This window comes from Eucyclogobius newberryi, unplaced genomic scaffold (assembly GCF_026437365.1).
Source record: "Eucyclogobius newberryi isolate DKJ021-1_F unplaced genomic scaffold, fEucNew1.0.hap1 SCAF_6, whole genome shotgun sequence".
In the NCBI taxonomy this organism is placed as follows: Eukaryota; Metazoa; Chordata; class Actinopteri; order Gobiiformes; family Gobiidae; genus Eucyclogobius; species Eucyclogobius newberryi.
This window is the reverse complement of record NW_027316278.1, coordinates 17,721,524-17,739,054: the sequence shown is the minus strand read 5'-3', so window position 1 is coordinate 17,739,054 and position 17,531 is coordinate 17,721,524. Positions and strand designations below refer to the sequence as shown.

At 39.7% G+C, this 17,531-nt stretch overlaps 1 protein-coding gene across 14 annotated transcripts in view; it reads right to left on the bottom strand.

Moving 5' to 3' along the window:
* Positions 1-2,720: 2,720 nt before the first annotated feature.
* Positions 2,721-17,531, bottom strand: part of trpm3 (transient receptor potential cation channel, subfamily M, member 3) — a 105,009-nt gene continuing 90,198 nt past the window's right edge. For 4 of the 14 annotated variants that reach the window (XM_072434154.1, XM_072434155.1, XM_072434159.1 and 1 more), the window contains 11 exons: positions 16,104-16,332; positions 13,330-13,497; positions 11,331-11,471; positions 9,203-9,331; positions 8,518-8,769; positions 7,620-7,794; positions 7,214-7,348; positions 5,832-5,982; positions 5,560-5,753; positions 5,301-5,433; positions 2,721-5,218 (listed from right to left, as the gene is read on the bottom strand). In XM_072434154.1, the coding sequence (XP_072290255.1) occupies positions 3,601-5,218; positions 5,301-5,433; positions 5,560-5,753; positions 5,832-5,982; positions 7,214-7,348; positions 7,620-7,794; positions 8,518-8,769; positions 9,203-9,331; positions 11,331-11,471; positions 13,330-13,497; positions 16,104-16,332 (3,325 nt within the window). In that variant the 3' untranslated portion in view covers positions 2,721-3,600. Of the gene's footprint in view, positions 5,219-5,300; positions 5,434-5,559; positions 5,754-5,831; positions 5,983-7,213; positions 7,349-7,619; positions 7,795-8,517; positions 8,770-9,202; positions 9,332-11,330; positions 11,472-13,293; positions 13,498-16,103; positions 16,333-17,531 lie in introns of all 14 variants that reach the window. The other 10 variants (XM_072434151.1, XM_072434153.1, XM_072434156.1 and 7 more) reach the window with 3 other exon arrangements.

The window sequence follows — 17,531 nt, the reverse complement described above, 5'->3', positions numbered from 1 at the left end:
TTGTACATCCCTAAAAGCAACTTAAGAAAGTTTCAGATTTATACCACAAAACATATTCATTTTAAAAAACTCATCTGCAGTGGTTTGCCTTAAAGGTGCATTATGTGACTTTTCTGGAGGGTGGGTCCGCCAACTGATGACATTTTTCACTGTATGACATTAACTTATCTTATTCAATTACAGGTGTATTTATTGCTCAAAATACCTTGAGAATTTTTGCTGTGAGCGCGGTCGACTGAAATCAGACAAGTAATGCCTGGTGGTGACACCTGCAAGTTTCCGTGGAGATAGATGGAGAAAGCCACACTGTGGAACATTCCAGACACCGCAAAAACATTCCCAAAGACAAGCAGGGGGTGGAGCCTCACCCCAAAAGTTACATAATGTACCTTTAAGACAAACCACTGCAGGAGAATTTTTAAAAATAATAAAGTTTGAGATATCAATATGAAACTGTCTTAAGTTGCTTTTAGGGATGTACGGATTGATTGCAAAGTATGTTTTGACACCATTCATCGGATTCTGGTGTTTCAAATATATTTTATACATTTTCATTTGAATAACTTGACAATACATGGGTAAGTAAAGCAGGCATGAGACACTGTTTACCAATCTATGGAATTGTTTATTTAACAATGCATGCCAGACATGATCCTATACACACTAAACAATACAGGGTTTGTATTTGCATCCAAATACTCACTACTTTGATTGGTACGCACTCAAAATCAATCTCTCTCTCTCAGTCTCTTTGCAGGTCACCTCTGTACACGCTGAGTGGAAGAACCACATGCATTTAAGTAACATTAACAAAAGTAAGATCTGTCAAAGGAGTTATCTTCCCTTTTAGTTGTAAAAAGCACTTAATCAGCTATTATTGCAGAAAAACGTGTGCGTGAAATTTTTTGTCCCGGATATGTATAAGAGGGAGCAAAATCTGCAAATTTCCCGTTGCAAAAGTGTTCCCATGCTGGCAATGCTCATCAATAATGTAAAATGTTGGTCATGGATGGTATTGAAAAATAAACTATAATGAAAATACTACACAGCGGATTGATCACTGATCAAAAAGCTTCATGTTGGGCTAGTTTTAAGCATGGATAAATAAAAAGAGTTAAAAAGAGTATTGAGGCAGGACAGATATGTAAATCATCACACAATAATTTAAATGTGTTGCTGAAAAAAATAATTATAATCTTATATATATAAGGACATCTCTTTGTCCAATCAGTTTCTCCCTCAGTGATAGCTGTGTAGATCCCACAAAATGTTTGACTGTGTTTAACAATTCAAAACAGATCATTCTATCTTTTGAGCGGGTCAACGTGTTCAACATGGTGACTTTAAACACATTTTGAAGAATTTTGTATTTTTTCACACAACTTAATTGTTAAATATTCTATTGCTATAAAACCAATACACCGGATACTTCACACAATCCCACAATCCCACAAACAATGTGGCTAGACTCTTAAAGCACAGTGATATTACTGGTAAACTGCCGGTCCCTTTTCTGCTCCCTCGTGCATCAATAGGTAATGTTGTCCCTGAGTATGAACTTGGGTCAACCGCTCCATAAACTCTGTGCTCTTTTACGTCTGATCAAAGCAAAGAACAAACTGTCAACTTAACATGCTTAAGCTTTTGGATTGTCGGACAGAATAAACTTGGGACTATTATTTTTTAATAAATATGCAGATGATCTGCATTTTCTATGTGCAAACATTTTATTCCAGCAAATATTTTAGTGAGTAAATTATCTTAGAATTTTTGGTACAATTATATTATAATTATACAGGCATATATTACAATCCAGTAATTGCACTAAACCCCCTTCTGTACATCCAATGTATTTAAAAAAGACAATTATACATACTCTTGTACAAAGTATGTAATGAGTGAATGAGCGTAAAACCAGGGAAAGGGAAAAAAATGTAAATTTCAAAGAGCTTCATAACTACATACACCATCCATGCCCAGAAGGCACCCTTTGTTTGGTATATTGGCATAGTCCTGCCGTGACAACCATACATTAGAAAAATCTCAGATAAAACATACAATAAAAAGTAATTTAAATATGATTAAAATGTACAGTAAATTCAACAATATTAAATGTAATAAATAATATAATACATCAGTATTTAGTGCATGTATGTGATAATATTTTATTAAATCTAAAAGAGTAATTAGAAAATACTTATTATTGACAAAAATATTACTGAGAAGATATACATATCCATTTCATAGATTGAACAGGCATTTTTTAAAAATAAAATAATCATCAAAATCAATCTGAAAATAAATACAACATGAGTCAACTGAATGACCGATGCATTAAATAAAAGTAATACTTTCCAAGGTTTGTAAATGTGTTTTTACAAAGCTGGCAAAGGGCATTGCTTTACAATGCTGTATTATTATTATTTTATTTAATCACGCACATGTCTGTGTTTAAATTTTTGTTGTTCTCTTTTGATTTGTGCATCATGTGGTTGAATATGTGGGTTCTATAATAAACTGCATTTGTTGAAGGTTGGATATGTAAACATGACCTTCCTTTGTCCCCAAATACAAGGTAAAATATTAACAATTGTAATGTAGATTTATTCTTACAAAAACATAGGGTACAATGGCCATATTGTTGGTGTTTCCATTTGGTGTTTTGGTATTTAAATTATTATCCAATTAGAAAGGGGATGAGCCTAACATGAGTTTTTAAAATTCTTCTAGAGTCTAATTTTATTCACAATTGTAAATACCCAAAACATATGTCGGACGGATGCTTGATGTGTAGGTGTTCAATAAATGACTGTAAAGAGGCTGAACTATACGACTATGATTTTGGGGTCTAAAGCAGGTTCACTTTAAGGTCATCAGGGATCATTTTGTTATGACTATGGTTCCCTCTAGTGTTCTTTTCTAACAATTGCACTATATATCATGATATGTGCATCCCAATGTATATATTTTAAAATGCATGTATAGGTCAAGTAGTAGACAAAGTACATGCCTGCAACTAAGAATTTATTTCAGGTGCTTACTAACATGATAAAACAGTAGTTTTTGCACTGGACCTCAAGTACCCAACACCCTCAACTAAGTTGATCAAAACAGTATAAGTGAGAAAACTGTTGACAACGAACAATATGAATTTTTAAAATGTGTATTACATGTCCCGAGGTAAGTTGTTGTAAGTTTGTGATCAGAGATGTTTACCAAACAAGACAGTGCAGGGATCATATTTCTCTACCATATAGAATCAAGAAGAAACAGCTGTGTTTGAAGTGAAACAAAAGGTTATTTATGAGGGACAAATGTCTACTTTGTGTAAAAGTGGTGAAAGGAAGACACAGTACAGGAACACCTTCCATTGCCATGACACCACTGAGAGTGTTTTAGCTACAAGAGGAGGTACAGACTAGTCTAGATTCATAGCTCTTTGTTTTTTAGAACAGCAGGAGCTTGACTCTTCTATTAACAGCTCCTGGTGCAGGGTTTTACTCTAGGCCTCTTTCACAATAGAAGAGTAGTTTACAGGCAACATTTCCCTGTGGTAACTAGTACTTACGGACTTGTCCTCCGTGGCCCCCTCACATCGTGTCATGTGTAGTTCTGTCTATCAAAGCTGCGGAAGGTTGAGGGATGAGCCAGCTTCCTCATGGAGAGGCTGTCAGTCTTAGCTGCTTCAGGCCGAGAGCCAGGCTTGCTCCTGAGGAAAGGGTTTCTGGATCCCGCCAGACCCCGGCCCTCAGGCACAGGCCCGACCATAGCCCCCCTGTCTGCCCCCAGAGCTGGGCCCCTCTCCATCCGTTCACTCACTGACAGGCTCTTCCTGTGCGGAGGAGCCAGTGTGAGCGAAGGATGGGAGTCATCTGAGGAGCAGCTATTGGCCCGCTCCAGCCTGGAGGGGGTGCAGAGGGGGGCCCCACTCGGTCCACTAAAGCCCACACGAGGTGCGCCTGGGGCCAGGATCAGCTCATCCGGGTCCTCAGGGTCTGATTCTGTGTGGCTGAGCTCGGCCTCTCTCTCAGGGTGAGATGCAACAATCTCTGGTGGCTTATCAAAAGGGAAAGAGGTGGAGGCTCCAGGAGAGTTGGCGCGCTCTATAGGAGTGTACGGGGCTGACACATAACGCGTGTCAATGCAGTCAGTGATGCTGGTGTACTCTGCAGCTTTGACTTGGACGCCCGGCCCCAGCCCGCCATAGCAGCCTCGTGGTGTGAACATTAGACTGTGAGATTTAACTAGAGGGGGCTCATCCAGGAACGCTGTGCCAACAGTTGAGAGGTAGCGGCTGCTCTTGGAGCGCTCCAGCAGCCCAGCAGAGGGCGGGGGTGACGGGTCTGTGTCCCAGGGAGGTAAGCTTGTGTCTGGTAAGAGGTGTGCCGAGCACAGGGACAGATCTGCTGCTGCACTATCATACATGGCTCCTGTCCCAGTGCAGCCAGTGCCGCCCTCCGAAGGCCTGTCGCCCAATCCGCTGGTTGTAGCACTGCTGAAGTCCCGGCCTCCTGGCAGCACCATCTCCACTGTATCCGACTGCAGTGACAGGCCCCTATAGAGAGGTGGGACCACACGAAGAGGATCAAGGAAGACCTCTGTAGGCCCCACCTCCTCAGATGTGGACACATAAATGTCTATGCATGAAGATGGACGGTGCTGCTGGGAGACTGCCAGTGTGGCCAGTGGGAGGGGCTTAGACTCCTTGGGGGCGGCGGCTGAAGACACTGACTGTGAGCTGTTGGCACGATGGAGACTGAAGGAGCGCTCTTTAAAAAAACGCTCACCCCGCTCTGCTCCACTAGGGCGCTCCACTGCACGGGTCCCTCCCACATAGAAAGAGTGACTCCTGACACGAGTGGAAATGGTGGTGGGAGAGGGGGGGGACATGGAGCCCACAGCTCCCTCCAGCTCCTCTGGTAGTCGGTAGGCGTTGCCCTCTGTACTGTTGAAGCTGCTTTGACGTAGAATGTATGAAGGGTCCGGGCACTCAACCTGGCGCAGCATGTACGCAGAGTCCGTGCAGTCAGAGGAAGTCCGGGAGCGAGCTTTATTCACCTCCCCACGCTCTACACCTGTCACTCTCTCTAGAGCTACAGTGATGCGTCCAATCAAGTCTTCCATCTGAGCAAGACGGATGTCCACAGTCTGTAGTGAGGCTTTCATGAAGTGTTCCCTTTCATTAACTTCCTCCAGACGCATTGCCATATTCTCCACTCTAACAAGGCACAAAATAGAATCAAACAAAGAGTAACATTGCAAAGAAACAATGCGTGAATACAAGGTTTTGAAAAGCACACCTCTCGGAGGTGACTCTGATGCGTTCATCATTTGAGGAGTGAAAGTGGTCGTCCTTCTCTCTGAAATACTCCTCGATGCACTGCTCTTCAAAGTCATGTACTTTCTTCAGCTCGTCCTCAGTGATGAAAAGCTCTGAGGGTAATAATATTTAATAAAGTGTTCAATAATAATGCCACAAAATTATACAATTTGTATTTTATAGACTAACATGGGTTGTCTAATGTGTGATACATATACAAAAATCAAGAACAGACTCACTCAATCCATAATCCCTCTCATCATCGTCGGGCTTGCGCCAGCGACAGCACAAATGCTTGAGAACCATGGTGATGTGGCTGAAGATGATGAGGGGTGGAGGAAGCACTGGACGTTCATGAAAGGTCATGATTAGCTGGTATCTCTGGAACTTCCACACCTGATTAGAGATGGACTTCACCTCAAAGAATGTGTTACTACAACAACATCAAGACAGATTAATGTATCTGTTAAACAGCAATAACTACAATTCTACATAAAAAGAAATGACATACTTGAACACTGCTATGAGAAGGTTGACCAGTAGTATGTTGGCTACCAAAAGATAACAAGCCATAATAGCAGGGATAATCCAGGCACCTGTCTTACAAGGAGGCAGTGTCACCACCACCCCATCCCCAGTCGTGACATTCTGCCCACAGGGCGCTGTTTTACCACACACAGAAAATATACACAGGTTATCAGCGGGTACAAAGCTAAACAAGTTTACCCCTATAAAATAAATGATAAAATATTGCACAACAATGAGTGATATGCCACACATCATTACACAAAAAACAAAACAAAATTCAAAATGCCACTTAAACAACTCAATAGACAAACAATACAGAGAGTAAGAGGGGGAAAAAGGAATCAGCAAAATCAGCAAACAAAGAAGAAGCATTTTTTCTATGCTTCTTTTAAAAATGGCTATAGTTACTGTAGCCACTTTCGTTTTTAATGAATGAGAAAATATAATTTACAACAAAAACACATTCATCCGTAGTTGTGTTTCCAATATATTTAAACACATCTCTGATGTTTTAAATATATCAACACTAATTTGTACCAAAGCCAAGTTCAGCCATGGTGGAGTCATGTGAAATGTCATTAGCATATGTCGTATGTTTTTTCCATCTGTGATGGTTCAGTTGCTGAAGCTTAGTGAAGGACATTTTATATTTTTCTTGGTTTGTTTGCCTTTTAAATGCAATCATTTCATGCACATTTTTCAATTTTTCACACAATGCAGCCCAAGGAAAGAGAACTGAAATAATTTTTCTGTTAACATAATTTTTAAAAGATAAAACTCTGACAACTGAACCACATGAAAAAACAACTTTCACCTGATGAATGTGGCAGTACAGCATGTTTTTGCATGTTCATGTTGCTTCATGTCTAGATATCTTGTGCATACCGTGACAGTCTGACCAGTATCAAGGGGATGGTGATAGATTTATGAAACATTGTCCACATGGCTCAGCCATTTCTCCAAATGAAGGTTATCTTTGTTTGAGGTACAAAATGAGGACATCAAGTTAATACATTTGAAAAATGCTGCCGCCATGTTTACAGTGCCATTTACCAAACAATGTCTAAACTGACTAGGGTAAAGTTGCTTTTTCTTCAGTCAGGCTACTGATATTCTCAAACAAAAATGTGAAATAGAATACAGCTACTATCTTATGTATTTTGAAAGTTTAAACTGCAGCAGCTGACCCAAGATACCAAACGAGGGAGAGCAACTTTATCCTTGGATTTAGTCAAATGAAGCCGCATGCACACTTGGGTCTCAAGTAGCCTCCGTGTTAACAGTGGGCATGACAAGGTCATGAGGAAGGAGAGATGGGGGTTGTGGATGCAGTTAATCTCAGCGCTAAGATAGTTAATGATTTACTGGGGGTATGACTGCTCTGGGGAAAGTGGGATGGGCCACTACTACGCCAGCCTCCATGAGTTCGCATGTTATTTATGGCCAGACCAGACCAGACTTTTTCATTCTGCCTTTGCTGAAACTTCCTACTATGCATATCTGAAACAAAGAATGAAAACATTATTTCAGATCTCTTCTCTTTGGGCCCCTCCTCGCAGTGTGCACATTAAGATAATGTTTATACTGCTGTACATAATAACAACAGACACTTGATTCGAACAAATACATAAAATAAGGATTTACTCAATATATACTGCAAATAAAAGAACTCCATGTGGATCTGTTTACTCATATGTTAAAATATGAAAACAATATTCTCAATGATTGTCTTTCAGTATGATTGGCTTTAACAATTCTTGGTCGAACTTACGGTCAATCTCGTCAGCAAACACTTCACCATAGATCATCCAATAAGGCATAAAGAAGATGTTCCTCGCCAGCATCCAGGATGGATCTTCATTTGGGTTGAGGATGGCTTGGCGTGCCACACCAAAGCTCATGAGCACCACCAGCATTATGATCACGAAGTACATCATGTCAATCATCTGACAGAATAAGGAGGGTGAGCAAAAATAAGACAGAACAAGACAAACAGAAATAAAACAAGTGGACAAACAATGTAAATGCACAATTTACAACCACTGCCAGATCTCCATTGTAAATGAAAATGTGTTCTCAATGAGGGACTACACAGACATCTTAGTTCTCAATGGTTTACCTGGTTACTTTTAGTTCAAAGAAATATGAATGGAAATAAATATAACAACCTCGTGAGTAATTCTACTTTCCATCAAATGCACGGGGGTCTGGGACAAAGTAGGAGGGGTGGGCTCACCAGGGTACTCAATCATTATTATTATTTTCATTCGACTTGCTGGTACTTTTTCATATCTTGAACCAAGAGGGCCACGTCATGATGCTGGCCTCATGTAATTGCCTGACTCACTAGATGTTAATCGAAATCCTTCCCAGCACTAATTAACAGCTGATTTACATATCAAAGTAGAATGATTGTCTATCTCAAAGACAGGCAAAAGACAGAGTTAGGGCTTTTGATCCCTCATGTGCCCTTCATGTTTTGTAGATGTAGTGCACTTTAACATGGATTTAATTTAGTAAAAATAACCTTTTACAACAGCTAGCCTTAGCCAAATTAATTGATCATGGATATAGTTATTAACACTATATTAACAATAACAACAACACAATTATAATAACCAAGCGCAATATGAAAATAGAATAGAAAATTGAAAAAACACATTTCTCACCATCTTTCCAATCATCATGACATAAGGACCCAGGTATTTGTTGACCCCGAATATGTCGAGCAGGCGGATGTACCAGTAGATGATGTTGACACAGTAGATGACGCGGCCGTAGCTCATGAAAGGTGGCTCCTGAAGTCTTAGGACCATCCCGACCGAGAATATGAGGATGGCCATAAGGTCTGTGATATTCCAATACTCCTGTAACCACACCTTCACTTTCTGCAACAACTTCCCAGGCTCAGACATCAAAATCTGCAATAGGGTCGGAGTAATACAGAGAGAGAGAGATGTCAATCATAAAATACACAGTACGAGTGACAATATTTCAAGTCTCCCATTAGAGGGCAGTATGAGTTCACATTTTCTAGTGGATATTACAGACAGCATTGTTGTGCAGCTAAAAATGCCCCTGACACTATGATTAATGGCTTTGATACACATGCCGTACAAAAAATACCAGTTTCTATATTTATGCTTTTGGAACACATTTTTGTCTTTTTTGCCTCAATCCGACTGCCAAATCTAATTTATTTGGCGTCCACAGAACAGATCCCACCAATACACAATTTATTCCGCTGCTTCACAACATAAACACTATGGCCCATTTCTGATTTGCACATGATTTACAATCTGATGGTGAAGTATTGATTATTGTATGTATGCCTTGCACAAGGCTTTACTGTACCTCTCTCATTTTCTCAATGCCGTTGGTGAAGATGTAAGCAATGACGAACCACTCCTGAGGGGATGGCCACAGATCCATTTTAACCAGGACTATATAGTTGAACAGCATTAGGTAGCCCACATACGCCAACTGCAGTGCACAAAGAGGAAAGTAAGCTTTGTTAGATGCCTTTAAGCTTATAGTGTACGCTATCCACAAAAGAAAATGATGTGCCATTAGAGTAATACTGCAAAATCTGCCCCCAAGTGTGTAGCAAGTTGCATTAATCCTTTCAATATTTTTATGTTGCCATTTTTGATGCAAACCGTAATCTGTATTTCAGATACACATCTGGATGGAACCTGGCTCTCAGGTTTTTTCCTCTTATCTAAAGAGGCGTTTATTAGTAGAATTTTGTTATAACAAACATTCAGTCAAACCATTAGTATTTTCAAGTTAATACATTTAAGGACCTTGAAACATTGTTAATAGAAAAACTGGAATAAATGTTTTATTTTTACAATATATATTAAAATAATCTTTCTTTATGAATTCAAATGGACAAATAAGGATTATATATTTAATCTAATTTGAATACGTATTTAAATCTGAAGCCTGGCTTCATCTTAACATAAATGTCAGCAGTCTTTTGTACATTTCACCTTGGTACAAATCTAATTAAATTGAAACTTGTATGTGATTAAATAAAAGAGAGAAAGCCTGAACAATCTATGCATCGCATTAATGCCCAGGTCAGGTATATCAAGCATGATTTATAAACCTCTGGCACTTTACATGTTGTGCATGTTTGTAATGATTATATTCAGTATGGTCAATTGTCTTTCAATTTGATTTATGATTATGGACAGGCATAAAGGCAGAAGTACTCCTTACATACTAAAATCTTCAAACACTCGTCTTATTAAAAGAACACAGTAAATAATAGAACAGATGGCTAAATGATTCTACCAAAGAAATGACCTCCACAGCACAAAGGAGGAGGGGTACACACATATCTAATCCTACACTAACAGTGCCGCTGAACTATAACAGTGTACAGCAAATAAATGCTAATCTGCTAATGAGGTAAAATGCACATTTTCACCCGGAGAAATTCCCCACTGTATTCAGAGAGCTCAATAATGAAATTCACAGTCGAACATTTCCCTTTAAACTCCAGGGCTCAAAGAATAAGGAGCAGGAGGGGAACAGTAAATAGCATGAGAGGTGATGAAACAAAACCAGAGAAAATATTTTCTCAGCATAAACAAACTGAAAAATCCCTGCCGGTGATCAAACAAGATGATTCTCTAAGCACGCAAATTGAAGCAACCCAATACAAGGCAGGCAAACAAAAGATCATTTTATATCAAATATTACACGTACAAGTTTATGATACACACAAAAAAAATGGATCTAGAGTTGTACCAACAGATGCAAAGGGCCATGTGTTCTCCTCAGGGTAAACACAGACAGGACAGGCGAGGATTTATTTATGATACTCTCATCAACCTGTCCAGAAACTAACATTTTTGCTAAAACCTGTCACAACATATTTTTTTATATAACTTTAATGTTTTTGTGCATTGTCGGTGAATATACATACACTCAAAACACATGCTTCAACAAATTTCCATAATAATAATCATGGTAAATAATCTTCTTAAAGAAGATATGTGTCTTTATGTTGTTTTTTCCCACTGTATTTTATTTTTTAAATCACCAGTCCCCATTGAATGCACGTGTTCACACAGAGTAGAAATTAGGGATTGGAGCCACACTTTGGTTTTTTTCTGGTGAGAGTGGCTTTGTTAAAGCCAGTCAGAGCCGTTTATAGCCACTGACAACGTTTACAAGCACAGGTAACTACCAGTACTGTTGCTATGTGAACACAAGCAAGGGGAACTGGAAGGTTCCTCTGACTAAATGGGGGGATTAATTACTATGAGTGCGAACACCTATCAGTAACTAAAATTGTACCATGTATTCTATGTATATTAATTAATGGGCTCACAAAGACACAATGTAATTGAAATACATAACTTTAGATATATATTTTTTTCTTTAGAGGCTATACATTTTGTGCTTACAAACATAATATAAGAGCTAATGATTAACTGAAAAGAGCCATTGGGGTGATAACACTGACCGTATGAAACCAGAATTTGACTATGGGTGCGTTGTAGAACTCATAGATCTTTCGTCCCATGAGGATGAGTCGATGGCGGCTCTGCACCTCCTTTACGTCCTTCTTCCTGGCCGTCTCTGTGGACACTTTACCCAACATGGCCTGGGGCAGAGGGAGAACCCCACAGGAGCAAAGTAGTAGCCAAAGATGAGATGTGGAGAGACAGGAATTGGCCACATCAACAGTGCAGCAGTGGTTGAGTTTTAGAGGTAGAATTGCGGAGAGAGGGAGGGAGGGAACAGGAGAAGTGAAATGTGGTGATTATTAAATTGCAGGGTACAAAATGGTCCAATGTTATAATAAGAAGCAAGCACAAGCATCATTCCAAAATGTCAAAATGTGTGTGTGAGGTGGAGGTTGTAAAACAGATGATGTGGACGCAGACGCTCATGGATTGTGTCTCAGACAACAGTTAAGAGGTAGAATAGATAGACAGACAGAAGGAGGGAAGGGAAAGAAAGAGACACAGATATTTGATTCTATCTGGGACACGTGTTTATCCATGAGAGCGGGTTTGGAAAAGCCCATTGTATGATCATGGTTTAATGTCTTTCTTTAAAGATTTTCTATTGAATTGTATTTCCTAAAATATAAAAAATGTAGCAGTAGTATATACAATAACAATAAATATGCCTATATATATAATATATGATTTTTAAGATATGTACAATAAAAAGTCCCTATGGTTTGTGCCATGTTGTAATTGATTCCTTGATTGTCGAGCAGCCTATAACAGATATCTGACTGAGATTAAGGGATACGGACAGGAGTGTGCAAACAATGCTGTAACTGCACTTCACTGCCCTAGTTTAAACGTAAGTATTTGTTTAAAAATGCTTTTGTCTAAATTATCAGCATTTACAGCAGGTCATCTTCCCTTTGGGATATAGCACACTGTGAGTCTTGTATGATTTTGGTGAAACTTGTATGTATCGGTGAGTGCATTTGTACAGCTGCAAGCCAGTGAATGATAGGGCCCATTTCAAATGTGTCATCAAGCAGCAGCCAACAGTCCACCTAAATGACTACATGTGTAAAAGGGCCCATTTTGTGAGTCTTTGCACTGGCTTGCTGGCTGTACTCAATGCGGATGAAGATTATGTACACTGGGGCTGAAGGGCATTCAATCTCAATTCAATCAATAAAAGAGACAACCTTGGATCCTGTGTGTTTGTAGAAATTGCATTTAAACGGTCAATGTTATAGTACACTTGCTGGATCCAGGTGTCTTCTCCCAAATTGATTGGAGTGAAATGGAACGTGTCCTAATCCTGCTGTACCTCTATAAAGATGGACTAGTCCCAACTCACAGGGCGAGCTGGAGGTAGGTGCTCCGACGCTGCTTGATTTAAGCTCTGCAGCAGGCGGACATGGTTATATAATGCAAACGCATAAGCGTCCCATGCTCATGGCCTTCATGCTGAGTGGTATGCTGCAGCAAGCCATCACTGATGGGAGAGTGTATGGGGAAGCAATCGGCTGGGCATTCAGTACTGTACCTCAATCAGTAGTGAGCTCAGAGAGAGAGGGAGGAAAGAGGTTTCGAGGGAAGTTTGAGGGGAAAATTTGAAAGCAAAAGAAAAACAGGCAGGAATGGGGTACAGAACAATAGTGATGAAAGCCAAAGAGGGGAGAGGGACGAACAGGGGGGAAACCCACAGGCGGCGACAGACTACGAGACGCTACAACTCCACACCAATGTCTCTGCTACGATGACAGGGAACAGGAAAGGCCTATTGTCTGGAGATGTCCAACAAAGTGAACACATGTATGGGTCTGTGTATAAGATCAACTATGTCAATGTGTGTGTTCTACGGTCTGACTGTGGACACAAACAACATTAAACATTTGGCCCACAAAGTGTTAGTCAAATCTGAAAATGTGTTAAAAGTGACTTCTGCGATAGGAGGGTGGGTTTTCTCACCACGGAGTTGTACTGCGTCTCACAGTAAGATCTTACTGTGAACTCCATGTCCTCCTCCTCCTTCTCCTTCACAGGCTTCTCAGGCTCCTCCTCCTCTTTCTCCTGCAGATACTCTTCCTGTTCCTGAGGCATGTACGACATCTCATCCTTGTTCTTGAACTCCAGGCTCAAGATAGATGGTGGTAGAAGCAGACCCAGTATCACCTTGTTTAAAATACAGATTAAAGTGTTGGTAGTGCCAAAACATAACAGCAATCAGTAATAGCAAAGTGAACATTATGTCTGTAATTAACCAGGAAACTAGGCGTATTCCACCTGATCAAAGTATCATTTAAAACTGCATTTACAGTTGAGTCTTTGTTAGACAGTGGTACCTCTTAATAGTGGTCAGAGAAAGGAATTGAAGCACACCCTAGCATGTTAGGCCACAAGGGATTGAAATCAGTCTTATGCAGTCCAATAGAAAGGTGTTGAATAGTGCATTGTGTTGCTTCCCAGAAGTGTGTCGTCATGTAATGCCAAATGGGTCACCTGCAAAACTAAAGTAACTTGATAGTGGCCATTACTGTTTGGCTCGTGCAGGCAGATTATCTATAATTGTGGTCCCTGTGACAACTCACACAGAGCCAAGTCCATTATGAAAGCATCAGTGTGAAAATGGAGTAAGTGAAGTGAGGTGCTACAAAGCATGAGAGGGGCACAGCTGCAGCAGATAAAGAGGGCAAGTGTGCAGGAAAGACTTCAAACACATAATAGTTAAACAGGCAGAAACATTACCTCAATGGACAAGAACAAAGACGGGTAAAGAGAGAAGTGTAGAGAACTGTCACCCATATCTCAACAAGCAGCTGAAACTAGAGCTTATTTAACCAATTCATGGTTAAATAAGCCATGACAATGAGGTGATTTCATGGGCAAAATTAACACGTGAGAACAGCAGAATAACAGTATAGAATAACATATATTTCAGTGTACAGAGGGAAGTTAAGTGACATTTACTGAGAGCTTAGAAAAAAAGGAAAACATGTAGTGCAGAGGGATTGTTCCTATGGGGTGGACTGTGGCAGTACAAGCTGGCAGCTGTAGTAACTTTAGGGAAAACATATTATTCTGACAATGTTATTTGGTGTATGTCATCAGCCCTGAGGGAACAGAATCTTGTTTGTTACACTTGCGGAGACACTCTTATTTCTACTCCAGTTTACTTCACTTTACTTGCATTGGCTGCTCTCTTTTCCCCACCTGCAGAGGCCGGACTTTACCCAAAACACAGTCCACTATCAGATATAGAAACTCAACCAATGTGTGTATTTATCACATTGTTGGGACTAAAATCTGTGCTCCTGACCTGCCATCCTTATGGAGCCAAAACTGAAGACTCCAGGATGTAAATCCTTGATATGCGCTGGTTAAAGTTCAAATGACAGGTTCTCATGTTTTTCCAATTATGACTTAGTTTGGTGGGATAGTCTTCATGGTAAATATCTATCATAGTTTTACATCAATCAAGTGGCAAATTAAAAATATGAAAATTGAAAAAAACAAACATTTAAATTACAGGAAGTAGAGCCGAAACAGAATCCCTCTGTCATCAATAAGCAACATTAAATTTGAAAATGCAGGGACAATTTACACAATCATTTAACAAAATAAATGTGTTATCGGGTATTATTATTTGTCAAATTATAACTATTGTCTAATTTATATGGGTTTGTTAGTAAAAAAGCTCTATATAAATGTGACCATTTACCCTTTAGGCACCATGCTTAAGGTTAAAATCGGTCTCCAGGAAATGAATGAAAGTCAAAGTAATGTCAAAAAGCACAGAAACCCAACACGTCTGAGTTTTTGGTCATCCTCTTGTCTAAAAACCACTTGTAAATGCAACAGGCAATATACAAAAGTCTATAAATCACTATGTTTTTACTTCTAAGGTCCTATTCTTTGAGGTTAACAAGTCCCAACTGTAAGTCTGACTGGATGGCTTTTTTGAACCAGCCACCCTAAGAACTGACACAGAGAGTACTCTCACTATATTTGATCATAATATGTAAGTTTGACGTTTGTGTTAAAGAAATCCTATGATTTGACTTAACCGTAGAGGGATATGTTTGAGAAAATATTTCCTAAGTGCAGCACATCGATCTTACAGCCAGTCTCCCTCTGTGTATTGAGTGTAACAGTGTCTACTGACAAAAGGTTAACCACAATTGCTGTTGGAATTCAGGTGCAATTACTGTGCAATTACTGTGAAATTCATGTGCAATCTATGTGCTGTCGTGACACATATTCATGTGCAATTACTGTCGTGATCACATGCAATGGTATTTATGTATTTATTTATTTGTCTATGGGAGTTTTTATTTATTTATAGGAGATCTTCTTCTGAAAGTGTTTTTCAGACTTCCTATAAGTGATCTGTTCTTCTGTATCTACCTCTGTATCTACCTGCGTTGCACCAATGAAATTTCCCCATGTGGGACAATAAAGGAATATCTTATCTTAATATCTTATCTTACAATCCTTCCCAGTCTACCGTCTCTGCATATAAAAGTCCATGTACCACCAGTCAATTCTAGTATTTACGCAGCAAATGTCCAGGAGTACTTTCTGTCCTTAGAGAAAGGTTAGATGTTTCCTATTTCATTTTACACTCAACTATTCCAAGGATGCTTGAGATCCAAAGCATTTGAAAAAAACATAAATTTCAAAAGCCATAAGTGCTGCAAGATGCTCAGCCTTTGAATAATGTGCTTTATGAGTCTACTTTACCCAAGAGCCATTGAAAGAACCTGACAAACGTCCTTTACCTTCAGGCCTGAATTCTTGCGCATACGGAGCCGTCCCATCCACATGTCCGTCAGCAGCATCTGACTGCAGGTGTGAGCGATGAAGTCTCGGTGTTTGGCCGCCACCGCCAGCTGCAGACACGTGGCATTGCTCCAGTTCTTCAGCTCGTAAGTCAACAGCTTCATGGCCATCTGCTCGTCCTGTTTATAGGACTGGTCAAGGAGCTCTACTGCCAGCTGGGCGAACTCTCTGTCAATGTGACACAGGGCATACGCGGGGACACACACAGCAGCGCAATGTGTTATTATAAATACTAACTATATCAACATTATGATAATCATCCATGGATAGATGTGCTTACACTTGTTAAGGCATTACTAGCCATCTGGTGAGATTCTCAAAGAGATTAACAAGAAACGATATACACACGCTGGGAAATAAGATACTATTGTACTCAACTGTAATTATACAGCTTAAGTTGAACCACTATTTAAACATTTCTGATAAGTGCAATTAACCATATCCAATGTTTTGTATCATATCAGAAGTCTACCACCATCTAACTGGAGATAAACAGATGTTACACTCTGTGGAAAATGTGTGTCACGATGCGCAGCTATTTATACAGCATCAGTTGTGTGTGAATAATTAACTTCTTTATAACATTTCAGTTGCCAGCGCTCACATCTCTAGGTGACAGTATGACTTCGATAAGGATGTAACTGTATAACATCGCAAGGTACGGCATCTTCATCGTTGGTGTTAGTGGTTAACCCATTAACCGCCATTAAAAACAATTTACGTGTTGGTACAGTGGGTAAGGGATTGCACATGTGTGGTTAATAATGCCATCGCAGGCTCGGCCATGTATTGAATGTCTATACCCACTCTTTCCCCATTTCACGCAAAAACTGTCCATTCTAATAAAGCCTATGGGTCATTAAAAAAAAGAAAAGAAAAGATTTTACCCCATTAACAGACCATTTCATATGGCTTGTCTTCTATGTATACCGCTACTTGGAATACACAATTGCACCACCAGAGAGTGCACAAGTGCCCCTATACAACTCTCAGTGAAAAAGAAAGTTTGCTGAACTTGTTATAATGGATTTATAGCACTAGTAGTGACACTGCAGTATTTATGAACAAGTACGAACAGTGAGTGGATGTGATTATTTAACAGGGATCTCATGTTAAGGAAGAAAACGGACTGAAATATTAAGCTCTTTATCCGTGATTGAAACTCTTTAACAAGCTAAGGTAAGCCGCTGACGCTAGCGACTTCACACTGTGACTCTTTATTTAAAAGTGGTTTGTTTGTCAGTTCAAATATCTGTCGCTGTGTTAGGGAAATATGGTCACATCATCAAAACTCAGTTACTGCTACACAACATTTGTGGTATATTAAAGTAACTTGTGGAGTATTTATGCACAAATCAAAGCTTGTG